This window comes from Pelobates fuscus, chromosome 9 (genome assembly GCF_036172605.1).
Source record: "Pelobates fuscus isolate aPelFus1 chromosome 9, aPelFus1.pri, whole genome shotgun sequence".
In the NCBI taxonomy this organism is placed as follows: Eukaryota; Metazoa; Chordata; class Amphibia; order Anura; family Pelobatidae; genus Pelobates; species Pelobates fuscus.
This window is the reverse complement of record NC_086325.1, coordinates 152,907,642-152,926,532: the sequence shown is the minus strand read 5'-3', so window position 1 is coordinate 152,926,532 and position 18,891 is coordinate 152,907,642. Positions and strand designations below refer to the sequence as shown.

At 42.2% G+C, this 18,891-nt stretch overlaps 1 protein-coding gene across 2 annotated transcripts in view; it reads right to left on the bottom strand.

Moving 5' to 3' along the window:
• Positions 1-18,891, bottom strand: part of CCDC180 (coiled-coil domain containing 180) — a 77,640-nt gene that overhangs the window by 15,500 nt on the left and 43,249 nt on the right. For both annotated transcript variants that reach the window (XM_063432788.1, XM_063432789.1), the window contains exons 19-26: positions 16,913-17,088; positions 15,304-15,484; positions 13,038-13,184; positions 12,046-12,190; positions 9,299-9,415; positions 6,603-6,701; positions 5,305-5,391; positions 4,523-4,710 (exon numbers count right to left, since the gene is read on the bottom strand). In XM_063432788.1, coding sequence (XP_063288858.1) covers positions 4,523-4,710; positions 5,305-5,391; positions 6,603-6,701; positions 9,299-9,415; positions 12,046-12,190; positions 13,038-13,184; positions 15,304-15,484; positions 16,913-17,088 — 1,140 coding nt within the window. The remainder of the gene's footprint in view (positions 1-4,522; positions 4,711-5,304; positions 5,392-6,602; positions 6,702-9,298; positions 9,416-12,045; positions 12,191-13,037; positions 13,185-15,303; positions 15,485-16,912; positions 17,089-18,891) is intronic.

Genomic DNA, 18,891 nt, shown 5'->3' with positions numbered 1-18,891 from the left:
TACCACGCACCACGACCTCCCCCTGGTGACTACAGTCACAATCGGTGGGGCCACCTGGTCGGACCACGCCCCAGTATTACTGACCCTGACATCACCACTTTACCGTCCCACAAACCCGAAATGGAGACTCAATGAGTACCTCCTAGCCAATCAAGAGATCTCGGGCTTCATAGGCGAGAAAATAAAAGAATACCTCACACTCAACACGGCCGAACAGACCTCCCCGACAATCCGTTGGGAAGCGCACAAGAGCGTGATAAGGGGACACTACATACAACAGGGGGCACTACTGAAGAAACGGACCGAGGCACGGTTAAACGACCTACTGTCCGACATCCACAAGGTAGACGAACAAAACAAACTAACACCTGACAGCACACACCAATCACGACTTCTTCAACTAAGGAGAGAGCTCGCCACCCTACTGCACACCAAACACCACAGAGAAGCGATAAGACACAAGGCCCTCTTTGCACAACAGGGAAACAAAAGCGGCAAGCTCCTAGCCGCGATGCTGAAAAAACAGAGACAACACACTTACATTGACAAGATTCGAGACAAACAAGGGAAATTACACCATCTCCCGAAAGACATACAAAACACCATCCGCACATATTACTCGGACCTGTACACGCTGCCACAACCACAAACTCAAAAGGCGAAAGCCCACCTACGCGAAGCGATCAGGAAATACCTAGCTGAACACCCACTGCCGACCTTAGACCCAGACATAGCAGACATGATAGATGTGCCTATCACGATAGAGGAATTAGCGATGGCAATTAAGCAAACTAAGACAGGTAAAAGCCCAGGGCCGGATGGCCTACCGACCAAATACTACAAGACCTATGCTGAAGACTTATACCAACCAATGGTAGAAGCCTTTAACGCAGTCAGGGAGGGACACAATATCCCTAAACAAGCCCTAGCGGCGCATATCTCCATAATCCCCAAAGACGGTAAAGACAGGGAACAATGTAGTAACTACAGGCCCATATCGCTCATCAATTGCGACATCAAGCTAATGGCCAAGATCCTGGCCACACGGCTCACAAAACATGTCCCATGTCTGGTCCACCCGGACCAGGTGGGGTTTGTGGCGGGACGTGAGGCCCGCGACAATACCATCAGAGCGCTTACCCTCATGCACGGTAGTACAGGTAAGAGGGAAGGCCTTCTTCTCCTGTCAACTGACGCAGAGAAGGCCTTCGATAGGGTCTGCTGGGTGTACCTCTTCGAAGTGCTGGCCCAAGCAGGACTAGGACCCCACCTGAGAAGGTGGATAGAGGAACTTTATCGGGAACCGACAGCCCAGGTAATAGTTAATGGAGCGCCCACGGAGACCTTCACCATACACAACGGCACGAGACAGGGTTGCCCCCTCTCCCCACTCTTATTTGTTCTCGCACTAGAACCGTTCCTCTCACACATTAGACACAACACAGACATCACCGGAGTGGAAACAGGGCAAGTGCACCACAAGGTCGCCGCGTACGCAGACGACATGCTCTTTGAGGTGACCAAACCCGAGATCTCCCTTCCAAACCTGCAGAAAGAACTAAGGGAATTCGGGACCATATCAAATCTAAAAATCAACCACGGGAAATCATTCATTCTCAACGTCAGTTTAAATACTGCACAAGCAGAGCCCCTACGGCACAGCTTCCCATACCAATGGGCCGAACACAAAATTAGGTACTTAGGGATATGGCTGACAAGACATAGTGAGGACTTGTACAAAGAAAATTTCACGACCACACTACAATCATTCCAAAGAGACATGCGAGAGTGGTCCTTCCCACACATCTCCTGGCTGGGAAGGGTCCAGGTCCTGAAAATGAACTTCCTCCCACGTCTCCTCTACCTCCTCCAGGCCATCCCCATAGCGATCCAAAAGACATTCTTCGGGTCCCTTAGATCGGAGATGACCAAATACGTCTGGAACGGGGGTAGACCTAGATTGAAATTCACCACACTAACTCGCCCCAAAGACAGGGGGGGAATAGCCCTCCCAGACTTCTACCGATACTACGTCGCGGCGCACCTACTGCGGATCGTGGAGTGGTCAAAAGATACCGTCGGGAAGCTCTGGAAAACAGTAGAGGAAGCAGAAGTGGGCAGACCGCTCTCCGGACTACCCTGGGGCCGGGAGGCAGCGGATGGGAAGGACATGTCCATATACACATGGCACACTTTGAAAGTATGGAGGAGAGCCTCCAAGACCGGCAACATGTCGCCATTCCCCTCCCCCCTTCTGCCCCTTACATATAATCCCGACTTCCCCCCGGGACTAGACCCGAGAGCACTTCGCAACATTCTCCCGGGCGAGACCCCTCGCCTACACCACATCCTCCAAGCAGGTGAATGTAAACCACTGACAGCCCTACTAGGGGAGACACCTATGACATTCATGCACAGGTTCAGACACAACCAGCTAACTAACTTTATCCGAACGCTACCGCAAGGCCCGGCGCTCACTAGGGGCCTGACCACAATAGAAGCGGTCAGCGCAAGCCCAGATCCACTCCCGCATGGAATATCCTATCTATACTCCATGCTGCAACTAGAAACCCCATCCGACACACCACTTTACATGGGTAAATAGGAGACGGCCCTACGCACCACACTCACGGATAAGGAATGGGAGTCCATCTGTTACCTAACACACCACTGCTCAACACACAGTAAAACTCAAGAGACAGCATACAAATTATTAACACAATGGTACAAAACACCACACCTCCTACACCAAATTGACCCAACCCACTCTGACCAATGCTGGAGATGCGAAAAAGAGGTGGGAACCATAAAACACATATGGTGGGACTGTGAGAAAATCAAAACATACTGGGAGGGAATACACAAGGTCCTGGAGAAGTTCTCGGATGCGCCCCCCCCCCTGGAACCGGCTGCAATGCTCCTACACCATACAACTGTCCCACACTCCAAATACAAAAAATCTATAACCGTTAGAATACTTAACACAGCCAAACAGGTGCTCCCCCAATTCTGGAAGCAAACTACAACACCCCCGCTACTGACATGGTTTAGCCAAATGGAAGACCTTAGGAAAATTGAGGAACTGACGATGACGGCCAACCAGACCCATAAGACCTACCTAGACATTTGGACACACTGGATCCTTGAGACAGCAAAAGAAGGATTCCAACAGACCATCAGAACTAACGCCCACTGAGACACAGCCAGACTAGACCAACCCACAACAAACACGACTGAGGACGACGGACAAAGGACGCACCCGATCCCCCTCTTCTACCCGACATACCTTCAACCCACCCCCCTCCCACCTCCCCCCCCCCCTGTTGACCTAGCTACACTCCTGCCTCAGACCCCAGGAACGCACCAACACAAGGGAAAACGACAGACCCTAAACAAGAGCTTACCCAGCCACCGTAGACCCCCAGCCAACACTACATACAACCCTGAAATCTAAGGAACCAAACAAGTTTCGGACTTACCAACTCACTCAACCCCTCGGGGGGACAGACATAGAAAAGGAGGGTCCAACCACAGTAAGGGAATAAGGAAAACAAGGAGGGGAAGGAGCTAACTCACACCCCTACTGAAGAAAGTAACCCACAAACTACGCTCCAACAGCTATGGTGGCGCTCACTCCACCTGACTCCCAAACACACCCAAACCACACAGACACTGGGGGAGACACCAGCTAACACACACTTGACTATTTATCCAACCAGAAACGTGACTGAACTGACATTAGTGATTTGCGAACCCAACAGCAATGTGGGCCTGCGTGCCCGAACTGTTAATGTTGATTTAAATTGCATATAATTCATTATGGAGACCTGCGAGTCTCACAGCTTCAAACGTCTTGATTGAAAAAACAAAAAACAAAAAGAAAAGAAACAATGAACATAATATCTACAAAAATGAGGCTAACACCGTACAGAGATGATATGTATTGCATGGTATTACCCCCGTATTGTTTGAAACCTTATTGTCTCCCTTTCTACATTCTGTACCCACATAACTTTATGCCTCAATAAAAAAGAGATTTACAAAAAAAAAAAAGAAAGAACAGGAAAATAACAGAAATGCTTATATAGATTTACGAAACAGTTTGGGAATCAAACATCTAATGAATACAACATTTTCTAATGTTTTCAGGAGAGGGTAAAAGAAGTCTACATAAAGAGTTGATTTTGTTTGACAATTTATAAAGTGTAAGTAAGACACAATATAAGTTGGTCACATCTACTGAGGGGGTAAAAGCTTTCCTTCCTGATTGCTCATTTTTTAAAATCTTATTACCAGGGTTTTACAGTCTAAAGAGCTCATAGCAGAGTAACAAACAAGAATCCTGAAATCTGTTATCAAACAAATGATGTTAGCTTTCAAAATATTAACATCAAACATAAAGCACATTTTTTATTGCATTTTCCTACGTGACGTGTTTTATTTACAGATAAGGTGACAGGCTATTCTTTCTGGCTTACAATTTGGCCTTTTCTCCTCCCAAGCTAACATTTTGCGCACTCACTTCATGATGTTCTTGATAACGCCCACAGCAACGTCATCTTGAATGTGTTTTCCGATTCTGCTGGGATTTAGCAAACTGTCAGGAGTTCCTAAAGTCAGTCTGCTTTCTTGGCGCAGAGGCGTCTCTACCCGCGCTGCTGCTGCTATAGGGCCTTGTAAGAGAGTTTCAGAAATAACAGACCTTGGCTCCTGCATAGGAAAAGGAAAGGGAATTCTTATCAGAAAATATAAATCATATTATACATTGACTTCCTCCTAAATACTCTCACCAATAATCGTTTATGAAATGCCATCATATTCTGAAGGTTGAGGCCGTGGCAACTTGTTACATACCAATAAAACTAAATTCCATTTTAAAGGGTATCTTAAAACACCAGCACAACTTTGTATAATTGGAAAGGTGAAAACATACAGAGTATCTTCACCAACTCTCAGCTCTGAGAATATTTTAGAGTTCTAGGCTGCCTGTCGGTGTTATTTTAACCAACTTGGGTGTGCGGAATGTGCTGATTGCACGCACAACACGGACTGTGCTCTTCTCCTCCCAGGGATCAGATTCAGTAGGCATGGTCAAACAGTGTCTCTGCCAAAAGATGTACATATCTCAGATCACAATGACAGCGAACTGGGCTATGGGTAAACTGACACATTATGGGTGCCATCAGGTTACAGAGTTGTTGCACTTATCCTAAGGGATGAGTAGGATTGCTCTTGGGGATGGATAGATGCTGGGATTAAATGGATTTCTAAACATAGCAAGCCCTGCTCCCCACAGTTCCATACCAAAAGACATGACAGATATAAGCTTCTTTTCTTCATTTCATCCATTACGGTTTTAGCAAACATATACAGCGCTTCGCTGGTTACTGCCTGTGAAAAATAGCAATAGTGTGGTTTATATATATATATATATGTGTAGCTTGATACAGAATACATACTTATTTAGTATTGTAATTATATTCTACAGATAGGACTTGGCATGGAATTTGGTATTTTAAGGCCAAAATAAGAAAACATTACAATTCTGCAATTTCAGCTTAGATATTTTGTATTTTGACCTACAAATGCAATCCTCAGTCTAGGAAAAAAAGTACACAGAATATATTCATCCAGGTTTTAGGACACAAGCTGGATAAGATTTGGTTCTTGCTTAAAGAAATATTTATTGCTCTTTAAATGGCTGCGGTTATTCATTTGTAGCTCAATATACACACAAAGAAGAAAATAAATATATTGGTCGAAATATTGTCAAAATATAACAACCCATGACTCTATGGTTCACCTGTCTATAAGACAATATTGTATGGAGATTATATAAACTTTTACTAAAGTTTAAGGCACTTTTATAACTGGGGCAGAAACACCTCCCTGGCTGTGACTCAGACAGTCAGGCAAGTTTTCTTCCATTTCGTTAAAGCCACAGTACTAACAGAAGCAAAAGGCGCACTGTGCTAAAACTTGTCTGTCCTCGCCCCTTCTTAATGAGCTGTACTACACTGAAATCTGAAATCACTTGCATGAGCGTGTTCACCACTCCAGCACAGAGACTTCCCAATGAGAAGCCTCGGATTGGTGTATTTCCTGGCACAGACTAAAAATCTGTGACTGGGAAAAAAAGGTGTTTTCATAAAAACCCAAGGAAGCCTACAGGGAAAAAAAAGCATGCTTGTTTCCTTTGGGGGTATATCTACTAAACTGTAAAAAAAATCAATAAAAAGTTTCTTTAAATAGAAGAAAGTTATTGATAACTTGCTGGCTGTATGGTGACAGCATACGATATATATATATATATATATATATATATATATATATATATATATATATATATATATATAATTAATACAATCATCATAAAAAGGAAATGTCTTGCCATATGGGCAACAACAAGTGGGACTCATCCAGTTAAAATGATTGACAAGGAATCATGCAGGTTCAACACTGCAAAAAGAATGTTATGTATCTTAAAAAAAAAAAAAAAGAACAAAAAAAAACATTTTGCAGAATTGCTAGAAAGAGAATCAAAAGATACTAATATGTTAGCAAAACATTAATACGCTTTCTTTTCAAAAATTAGACTTTACCTCTTTATCCAAATTTGGATGTGCGCAGGCATCCGTTTTCTTCTCAAGTTGGTCGAGGTAAGAATTGATCTGCTGTATTTGCAAATTGCTGTTAACAACCTGTAAAATAATAGAGAAAGAGCATTTAGGTTTCTGGTTTGCAGTTGAAATCTCGAATGTACCACAAATGCTCATTTGTGTTAAAGCAGAGATAGCATAACAAAACAATTTATCTTTGCAAAAATGAACGATCACACAACCATTATTTAATATATTAGTATTTTTCAAATTAGTACAGGGATTTAAATATTATTGTAGGAGTCATCCAGCCCCTAAAAAAACGAATGTATAATGATTTCAGGGTTATTAGGTAAAGTGAGAATTGCTGGAAATTCATTGTGAATTCAAAATGTATTAATATTTTAGCTCTGAATTGTAAAATTGGAGAAATAATTCCAAGTCAGACATGACTTCTGGCTGCTTACTCTCTAAAAGTTTAAATCAATTTGAATTCACTTACAATTCTCACGTTAAAGCTAATTACATCTGTTGACAGCGTGCAGTGCGTGCTGATGTTGGACATATTGTTTTGCACAGAAATTACATTTGGAAGTCCGTAACAGAGTTCCAGGCTGCCAAAATCACGTGTGCAGAGGATGTAACTAACTCCCAGCACCAAAAGTGCAAATATCTCAGTATGATCAGTGTTTCAAGCTAAAACATTGCACATACAGACTCATACCACCATGACCACTTCTTAAACTAGAAGTGGTTTTGGTGGTTGGAGTAACCCTTTAAGAACAACATCCAGTGGTGGAATTACTGTTGCTTCATCTAGGACTGCATCTGCGTCTTTAGCCAGATGACCTTCCACTCACTTCTCTAGGCATGTTTCTTGATGTTCAGTCTCCTTTGAACAATATCTGCACATGACCCTACTGTCTACAAGCAATATAGCCAGGATGCCAGAAAGGTGTTTGCATGTGGTTAATCCCAAGCTCACTCAACTTCCCAGGATCCTCAGTCGTTAGCTTTTAGAATTTAACCCCTTAAGGACCAAACTTCTGGAATAAAAGGGAATCATGACATGTCACACATGTCATTATTATTATTATTATTATTATCGCCATTTATATAGCGCCAACAGATTCCGTAGCGCTTTACAATATTTTGAGAGGGGGGGGGATGTAACAATAAATAAGACAATTACATGAAAACTTACAGGAATAATAGGTTGAAGAGGACCCTGCTCAAATGAGCTTACAGTCTATAGGAGGTGGGGTATTAGAAACATTAGGATAGGAAATATCAAGTAGGAGTGAAGCAGAGCTGGAGGAGAGAGCAAAGCACTATCCCATAGGAGAGCAAGCGACAGGTATGTAAGGGAGAGATTACTCTGGGAGGTCATGTGTCCTTAAGGGGTTAAAGGGACACTATAGTCACCAGAACAACTACAGCTTATTGAATTTGTACTGGTGAGTAGAATCATTACCTTCAGGCATTTTGCTGTAAACACTGTCTTTTCAGAGAAAATGCAGTGTTTACATTACAGCCTAGTGATAACTTCACTGGCCACTCCTCAGATGGCTGTTAGAGATCCTTCCTGGGTCATGGCTGCCTAAAATGCATCCAAACATTCAGCATCCCCTCCCTCTGCATGCAGACACTGAACTTTCCTCATAGAGATTCATTGATTCAATTCATCTCTATGAGGAGATGCTGATTGGCCAGGGCTGTGTTTGAATCATGCTGGCTCTGCCCCTGACCTGCCTCTTTGTCAGTCTCAGCCAATCCTATTGGGACGCACTGTGATTGGATCAGGCTACCACTTCTGATGATGTCAGCAGACTGCTTGTTTTTTTTAGTCTAACAGCATGCAGAGATACATCTTCAAGCTTGAATACAGTAAGATTTTGCTATATTTAAGGAGGCATGAGGGGCCCAGGGGGGCTAGATGTTGGTGTTAACACTATAGGGTCAGGAATACATGTTTGTGTTTCTGACCCTATAGTGATCCTTTAACTTATATATGGCAAACTATTCTTTACAATGTATGAGCATTAGTTCTGGGAAGACTTGCTTGTTTTTTGTCATGTCTAAGCTTCTTTGTCATAATGACTTAAAGGAACACTATAGTCACGTAAATTACTTTAGCTAAATAAAGCAGTTTTAGTGTATAGATCATTCCCCTGCAATTTCACTGCTCAATTCATTGTCATTTAAGAGTTAAATCACTTTGTTTCTGTTTATGCAGCCCTAGCCACACCTCCCCTGGCTATGATTGACAGAGCCTGCATGAAAAAAAACTGGTTTCACTTTCAAACAGATGTAATTTACCTTAAATAATTGAACTTTAATCACATACAGGAGGCTCTTGCAGGGTCTAGCAAGCTATTAACATAGCAGGGGATAAGAAAATCTTAATTAAACAGAACTTGCACTAAAGAAAGCCTAAATAGGGCTCTCTTTACAGGAAGTGCTTATGGAAGGCTGTGCAAGTCACATGCAGGGAGGTGTGACTCGGGTTCATAAACAAAGGTATTTAACTCCTAAATGGCAGAGGATTGAGTAGTGAGGCTGCAGGGGCATGTTCTATACACCAAAACTGCTTCATTAAGCTAAAGTTGTTCAGGTGACTATAGTGTCCCTTTAAGTTGTATCTCTGAGCTTCTCAATAACAATAGCTTGCATTTCTATCCTTTCATAATTAATCTCACCAGTCCTTTGATTTTTACTTGCAGGTTAGTTAGCATTTTCTGGATGTTTTCTAGAAATATCATGTCTGTAGTTAATACATGAAACTTGTCTTCAAACTTTTTGACGACATCTTTGGCCTGTGTAAAAAGGATATAAATTGTGCAATGAACATTACAACAACATTGACTGCATGTTTGTTTCCAGCGTAAAAGCTAAGATCAAAATAGCCAAGCAGAAAAAAATCCAATTTGATTAATTTCTTAAACCGTACAATTCGTTTTTCTTCCCATTCCTCTTTTATTGACTTTTCCAGGCTTTCCCTAATAACAAGGGGAAGTTCTGAAAAAAAAAATGAAAGTTTGTGCTACATACACTTAAACTTCTGATGTTGACCTTTGGAAACCTGGCTTCAGGCTATTTGACTTATGGGAAATGGTAGTCCACACAGCAGAGGACAATGCAAAGGAGCAGAATATAGTTAGGATCCAGTAGGACGTGAAATAAAAGCGCAAATCTTAATAAGGTTATTCCTGGTGTCTGTCCTGAGATATTGTATGATATCTGGGCATCTGATAAACGAGGAATAAAGCAACAATTTAGTTTGTATTTTTTTTCTTTTTTTCTTGTATTGAGGAATATTTTTATCCCTCCCTTAGCAGAACTGGAACACAGCGGTCAGTGAGAGGTTCCCCAGAGGAAGGCTTCATAGCCGAAACGTCTGGGTTTTAATTTCTTCTGCTCTTGGCCAGAATACCACCCTTTTTAATGGGTGTTTGCATTTAGCACTTTATTATTATTGTGGTATAGGTGCTATAAATTGGTTATGCACCATGTTATGCACTTTCTTTCTGTCAAGACATTTTGATGTACTTTCTATGCATGAATAAACACTTTTTTTATGTGCAAACTTTGGTGTGCCTTGGGATCATTATTATTTCTATTATTTGTATATATCCGGGCTGGGAACTGATTTTTTTCCTTTAAAAGAGCACCCGGTACTTTATATACCACATTACTTATCACCCATTTTCAGTTGAGCTCTTCCTATAATTATATGTTTGTATTTGGTCAAAATATACCTACTTTGTCTTTAATACGCTGATCCTGATTATAGGCTGAGGACAAGGGAATGGGACATAATAGACTCTGTCTTTAATAATCTGCCCGTGAGATCTGCTCGATTACGGGCTTACGACAAGGGAACAGATGAAATATACCATATAAGTCTACTGCCTTTAGTATTAGTATTCTGCCCTTGTTCTCTTTTAAATACATTTAAATATACTCAAGCCGGGCGGAGCCTAGCATCCAGACTGAGCTTTGGTGCTGAACCTCAGTTCCCACTCTATTAAGCATTTTTCGGGGGTAATTCCCCTTAAAACTGGAACAATCACGCACAGGAGGGAAGCTATCATGACGGGGTCACCCGGGGGAATCGCCCAATTCCAAATTCAAGCCTGTAACCCCCCGGGGACCCGGCATAATACCCTGAGGCCTGCCGGAGATCGAGCAGCGGGGAGACGGTCCGCAACAAGTGACAGGAGGGGCATGCGCGAGATGAATCCACAGTCTGACACCCCGCAGCACAAGGGCAGCCGAGCACATGGCGCCCCCAAAATGGCGGCGGCAAGCACATCAGGCAAGCCAAACCACGCACCTGAAGCGGAGAAACATGGCGATGTTATGCGGTGCATTGAAGCTTCTTTTGCCCGATTTTGGCACAACCTAAACAAACGGCTGCAAGCACCTCAGGCGACCCTGCACTCACTACCAAGAACGAGTAAGCAGCACCGCCCCCACGGGGGAAAGGGAAAGGCACCACTGAGCAAGCAGACTGAGCGCAAAACAGGTGCTGGGAGCACGGGGAAGAGACGCACCACCCCGGGCAAAGCAGCTACTCCCAAGCCGCTACACAGACACCTGCCGCGGAGGCTGGGGATCCACCACCGCAGGCGGCGACGTCGCAGCAAGAGTACCAGCCATGCCTTAACTCAGAGAGACCAAGCCTCAAGACAGAGGGCCCGAGCTTGTAGCCTCTCGTTCCAGGTCTTCACTCCGACCCAGGGCTGGAGGGTCTACGCGCCCAGCCGCCACCTGACACAACCCATGGAGAGCCTGCATGCACACCCAAGTCTGGGTATAGGTTGACGCTGGACTCTCTGACCATGCCACCCTTATTTGGACACCAACATGCCTGAGAATAAGGCACAAGTATTGATTGTTACCTTCCTGGTGTTTGATTTTCTTTTTTCTAAGACCCTTCATATTGCTTTTCAATCCCAATGATGCTGTAGCTAGGGATCCTGAGTTACCTTACACAATGTAGCTTTGATTGAGAGAGTAAAGCCTAGGGGGTTCAGTATACTGCCTATTTAGTCTTGCTGACTGTCCACCTGTCTGCCTAATCTACTTAATTAACACTTCACATGTCTGCTGTACCCTACGATTATCCCACCAGTCTTGTCTCTCACCTGTATGCCCGAGCTTTTAATACACAGCGGTAGTATACAGCAACACTAACATGTTTCACCCACGTACTAACTACATCGCAGTAATTGTTCTCCATTTGCACAAATAAAATAAAGAATGTCAAAAACATATATATACTCAAGCCCTCTGTCTTTAATATTGAACAGCTGCTCATTTACAATATCAAATATATAAAACAAATGAAATATAAATATACCAATATATTCTGGGTTTCTATATCCCTGGACTTTAATTTCGAGTTTCAGGCAGTATATCTGAAGATATGCAAACTCGGTACCTGTTCTAAGCACACAGATTCCAAGCTATCCAGATCCACCATAATAGACTCCTCAAAAGAGGCAATGATCTTTGATGATTTGTGCAACTTTTTACGATACGTTTCAACCTCTTCAGGAGAAAAGTTTCCACCATCTGAGAATAATCTGCATGAAAAAAATGAACAGATTATATCAGGAGTTAAAGTTAGCTAATTATTCACAATCTACTAGACCAGGCATAGGCAACCTTTGGAACTCCAGATGTGTTGGACTACACCTCTCATGATGCTTTGCCAGCATTATGGGTGTAAGAGCATTATGGGGGATTTAGTCCACATCATATGGGGTGCCAAAGGTTGCCTACCCCTGTACTAGACACTTAATGAACACCAAGGTCGGTTGTAAAAGCAAGTAAAGTAGTATCATAATAATCACAATTTCAAAATTATACTTTCCTTCCAATCTGTTTAATTATTAAGAGATTTTTTGCAGTGATCAAGGGGATTTACAGAACTCTTTACAATCTACAATCCACAAAAGGAACTAACCAATTGCTTGACATAGTATGTAAAGTGGACTTGCCATTCACAAAACAAATGCATGCCAAAGCCCATGTCAGGTCAGTTTATCTCTAGAAACTATATACAACCAGCTGGCAAGGTCAACAGCAGATGACGTGGCTTAAAAAAAGAACTTTACTGATGATCAATTGTGCCTTCGTTAAAATGGACACTGGAGTGGATGTAATCAGATGCGTGCCCATGTATCCACCTCAAAATAATATGTTTGCTGTTATACCGGCTATGCATGCTGGGGAGAAAGTATGTGCAGAGGAGTGAGGTACTGTGTCATTGAGCTGCAATGTATTCAAAAAAATCACTATTCTTATCTACATTTTTTAGTCATCTGGTACAGTGTAAACTACAAAAATATATATCATCCTGAAACCACCCCCACTATACATTTATGGGGAAAGATTGTTTGTGTCAAAATAAATAATAAAGTTTCTTACTTTAAAGAATTAATAAAATCAGAGTTGGTATCGCGAAGCTTCCCGAGCATCTCTTCCAAGTGTTGCCTATACTGCCGCATTGTGGTCTGAACTCCACTTAAATGATTATCCAAGATGGAAGACAAGGAATTACTTAGAGTAACGAGCCTAAAATTAGAGACATATAAGAACACAAATCAAAGTGGATTTAAAAACCAAGCATACTTACAGCAGCCCTGTGAATTTTTTTTTCTTTTGGTTTTCTTTTCCTTAATGCCCTGTATCTTAATTTTTATACTTCCTGTGCGCAGTTATTTTATTTTCCTCTGCCATGATACCTAATGTGAGGGGGCGGAGTCTAGCACTACACACCTTGTTGATCCTTCTCTTTGCACCCACCTATGATCGGCCCTGCTGAATAATGCAGTGGAGGTAAGTGACTTGCCAGCTTACCACAAGACACCGTTTAGTCGTGAGTCATTCTGCCTGAATGGTACTAGATATATGTGTGCCAATCCCAAAGATTCCAATTGTTGGCCCATGTAAAGTGCTTCTGTCACAATAGCCCTTTATCTATCCTGAGGCTAACAAAGGCATTTGCCTTGGACAGTCCTTTCCAGAGGACTGGCATAAAATACCGCCTACATTCGCCCTCTCGGACACCCCTGCTACTTCCACCGGGCCCTCTGTGTTTCGCCTGTCTCATGGGGAGGCCAAGCCCATGCATGCTGACCATCTTAGGGACCACCTGGGGTGAGCAGCTGTGCGCAATGGAAGCAGGCTACACTGGGGACACTGATCTCTATGCTCTTCTTGGTCTGCCCCCTAGCATTCCCTGCTATGATACCGGTAGCTGGAATAGGAAGTTCCTCCGGCCCCAGCCTCGCTAAACTGCGGGCAAGGGAGCATAGAAAGACAATGACAATCACACTGGCAACACTCGACCCCAGGGAAAGGATGCACTCCAGCTCTACCAAATGTAGGGAGGCTAAGAATAATTTGTGAGTGTGTAAGAGAATATGTATGTGTCTTTCAGTGTATGTATGTGTGTCTGTCAGTGAGCGTGTGTCTGTCAGTGAGCATGTGTCTGTCACTGAATGAGTGTGCATGTGTCCATGAGTGTGTGTCTATCAGTAAGTTTTTGTGTCTATCAGTGAATGTGTGAATGTGTCTGTGAGTGTTTATCAGTGTTTGTCAATCAAGTGAGAGTGTGTGTCTGTTAGTGTGTGTCACTCAAGTGAGAGTGTATGTCTGTCAGTGAACAAGTTTTTCAGTGAATGTGTGTGTCAAATCAGTTAGTGTGTGTATGTCAGTGAGTGTATTTCAGTGAGTGAGTGTGTCAATGTGTGTGTCTGTCAGTGAAGGTATGTGTTAATTAAACGACGTGTGAGCCAATGACTGTGTGTATGTCAGTGAGTGTATGCCAGTGTTAGTGTATCAGTGAGGGAGTGTATCTGTGAAAGTGTGTGTTGGTTAAACAGTGTTTGTGCCAATGAGTGTGTGCATGGGTCAGTGCAAGGGTTTGTGTATAAAAGTATGAAACAGGAGGATGTGGAGCTCTAAGAGAAAAAGGTGAGCATAAAGTGGAAGGGGTGGAGTTTATAAGGGAAGGGTGGGTATTAAACATGAAGAGGTGTGGCTTTGACAGATGGATTAAATTTAGATTGGGGATGCCCGAGTTTAGTCATGCCTACGGCACCACAAAACCCCCCCAAAAAATACACCGCTGTGTCACAAAGAATATGACTTTGTGTAAATCACACCCACTCAATACTGACAGCATTGCTATTACCACCACTAGAGGTCATTCAAGATCCATAAATAGATAGGAAACATTCGTATTCAATCCAAACAACTGATACAACTTCAACGAAACTACAGACACTGGAAAGCTCTCACATGTTTTACAGCCTACAATAGGATAACTTAATGGTTTAATAATCCTTTTTAACGTTGTCCTGGTCTGAAACACATTTGCAACAAGAAAAATCATGCAGCTACTAGTTTGTTCTGTTCTTTTTTTTAATTAATGGTTTAATTTGTGTATTTTTTTTTTCATTGTAAATCTATTTATTTTTCATTTGCAATGTTTGCCATGGATCATGATGTCATTCGCTAAATCTTTAATATAAATTGAATATGTAATGGAGCCTCTCGTGAAAAAAAGTGAGTTGACACAGATAATAGATGATTTTTAATGTTTTATTTAATGGTGTAAATTCCAGAAAATTGACAGTTCTCCTTTAAAAATGGTGACCCAATAGAAAACGTATCACTTGTTACTTACTTGTCAGACTTGTTGGCATTTAGGAATATACTCTCCATGTCACATATTTTACTGCGGAAGTTGAGTGTTTCTCGTTTCATGTTTTCTATAAGCAAAAAGCTTTCGTCTTTAAGCTGATTCAGAGATTTCTTCACTCCTTCACAGTGACGATCCACACGCTCCGCGTGGATATGAAGTTCGGCTGTAGAACAGGAGAGAAACTAATAATCCACAGTGTTTATAGTTTAGCCCCTCAATGTCAGTGGCATTTGTCCACATTCTGAATTAAAACCGTGAATTTGACCTATAGGTTTGTCCCACCATACATATTATATATAATTTTTTAAAGGACAGAAATAGCTTTCATTTAAATCCCATATGTATACATAACACAACATATACCTAACACAACTTTACTTGTGAATAAAATGTGAATAAATTGTTTTTAAAAAATGGGGAGGGGTGATTTAAAAAAAAAACACACAATTTGTTTCACATTTTTGCTTATAGTATTTTTGCAGATCCAGTGCAACTCATTAAAAAGAACTCAAAATGGATTCATATATTAGTCCTGATTGTTAAATGCATAATATGTTTAATATCTAAATACATTTTTGATAGTTAACGCTAACCGTATACCAACCTCCACACTAATGCTATACCAACCATCCCTATAACCCAATGCTTACATTAACTCTAATCTTACCCTTAACTTTAACTATACACACCCTAAAACAGCATTATGCCATACCCAGCATTAACCCTTACCCTAACCCACACTATCCCTAATCCTACAGCTAACTCTAACCCTACCTTAACACTAAGTGAAATCCTACCCTACTCTTACCCTTAGATCTAACCCTACTCAAACCCTAACCCCACCACTAACCCTAACCCTAAGGTAACCCACTGCCAGTATTAATTCTGGTATTACAAAAGGCTTTCACTGTATTTAACACAGTAGGTGACAGTATGTTGCCCGATTATATAGAGATCAGTGCTGGGCAGCAGGAATAACCCAGCACTGGTCCTAATCAACTGGGGACATGCTATTCAGACGCTGCCTGCACCCCAGAAAATCCACGGATGAGTGTGATTGCTCAGCTGCGGTTTTAATGAATGAGTCGAAGGGCCCTGTGCATTGCAGCACTTCCAGTGCTTTACAGAGCTCGCCAGGCAGTCTAGGGCCATAAGCCCCAGCTAAATTACAGGAGCTGCAGCTATCCATGGGGTTAGTGGTCTGAGCAGGGATTTAACCCTGCTCACACTGCGATCTTTTAATAGGCATGTCTCTTAAATGTCTATTTAAAGAGCTGTATGCAGCGCTACTAAAAGTGCCCCAGCAGACAGAGGGGAGCCGCAGATATTCATTCATACACAGGGCTACCTGCTGCGAGCAGAAATTTAACCCTGAACACGCCAAATCTGCAGTGAGTTCTATGCCAACCTACAGGCACTAAAGCTTACTTTATGTAGGACATCATAGAACGCCCTAACAGTGTTAAAGGGTTAAGCAAGACAAACAGGCAGACGATGCAAAAAGGCAATAATAAACAAATCATAATATTTAAGAGTAAATACAATACAACCCATATAAAAGGTACTAATTAGGAATGCAAGCAGAACATACCAGCGCGGACGTTATGGATATCCATCTCTATACGCTTGCTCCTTGGTGCGTGATGGTGTATGCGCAGTTTTAACTCTGATCCCAACTCTTCCTTCTTTGCCATTACAAGACTGTAGGAATAGGCCACAGATTCATCAAACCAGTTCTCCAGGTGCTCATAAAACCCAAATCGAATTCTACCAAAAGAAGAAAAGAGTAATATTTACACAGTCAGCTAAATGGATACAAGATCTCTTACACTAATATCTAAATGCTTTTCTCTTTAATCAAGACAACATTACTATGGGGCAGAGTCAAGTCAGAAGTTCAGCTCGCACTGATCTCTCATGTGCTGAGTTACACTGCGTACCTTCCAAACAAGAAAATGCTTTGAGAAAAGAGGAGACATGGCTAACAGGGCATGACTGAAACTATTCAATCTGTCAGTTCAAATTGTGTTAATTGCAAAAATAACAATAGGAGCCACACTCAATGTCAGCAGCCATCCGGTGCTCTGGAGCAGGACCAGCAGTCCCACAACAATTAGACAACACAAGAAATTCTTGAGGTACTTAAGGTGTTCAGGTCGCAGGCAGTTTAAATAGAAGAGAAAAAAAAAGGAGCGGGGGCGGAGCCTGACCAAGGGCTGGAGTGGACACAACACAGCATAGCTCCCGACCAAAACCCGCACCCACACAAGATACCAACCAACGATCCTCACCGGAGGCCTGACTTTCCCAAGAGCCGCAGAGGCAATAACAATCAGGACATACACTGTTCAACTAAAAACGTGATATATATAATCTGTTAGCCTTGAGCCATACCCAGTTCACTCGTCCCCCCATTAAAAGGAGGGATCGGACGCTCCATTTCCATTCCCCCTCCCCCCGAGGCACTCTCGGGCTTAGGGTACGCTTAGAAGAGGTCCATAACTCTAAAACCCGATAGGGTAGCTTTAAGCCCATCCTTATCATACAGCCATTCTCCCAGAGCAGTTCACACACTCCTGATAATGTACCAATGTTGGTCCACCACTGGCTTAATTACGTTCTCACACTATTGTTCACCTTGTATTGCAACATATGAATAAGTATACTGTATGTTTATTGTGTTTCGTGACCGACATGGGTACGATAAAAAACAAAAATTTTAATAAAAAGAGATTGACAAAAAAAAAAGGAGCAGCAACGTTTCGACCTGCTATGAGGTCTTTGTCAAGCTCAAGCCGATTGGCACAGATATCAGAGGACAGTGCTGTGCATGTCTCTTATGAGGGAAACCCTCCTCTCAGCGTCTCTCCTGCTTGCAGGGTCTGTGTGACAGCAGCATTGAAAGAGGAGAGAAACAGTCAGAATTAGTTATTGCAGCAGCTTCGGACAGGCAATCTGAGAGAGAACAGATATGTTTTATTTAAAGAGCACAAAGCCAACATACAGTGTTGGGGACTTGTAACCGGTTAAGAAGCAAGCCTATTTTTTCCAAACAGGGGTATGCAAAAGAAGGTATGTTTTACAGCAACTGTAACACCCACTGAAAACATGATTTATGATATTAGCAGGAGACGGGGGTAATGGAAATAAATTAAAATACGATTTTTTTAGTAGTATAAAGGGAATAAACACTTAATTGTATAATACGAGTCAAGCCAGTGGTTAGAAAACTGCTAATCTATTTCTGTCATTCACTTTAAGCTGAGCAGCTGCCTGGCGTGTTCCTCTAAAATAAGATAAGTAGCTAATTGTTATATGATTTTAACACCTATCACTTTGGAGATTATGGATTAGTGGTCAATTACTCATTATTTCTAACACCCATTCTTGGGGCTACTTTAATTATTTATTTTCATTTGTGATTAATTTCATGTCATGCCAGGATGTATGTCATGCACGGAACCAAATCAAATCGTTGACTGTGAGATACTGCAGTTGAAGCCGTATCTCACTGGTGAATTAAAAACTATTGTCGTAACTAACTGTTTATCCTACATTCAACACAATTAA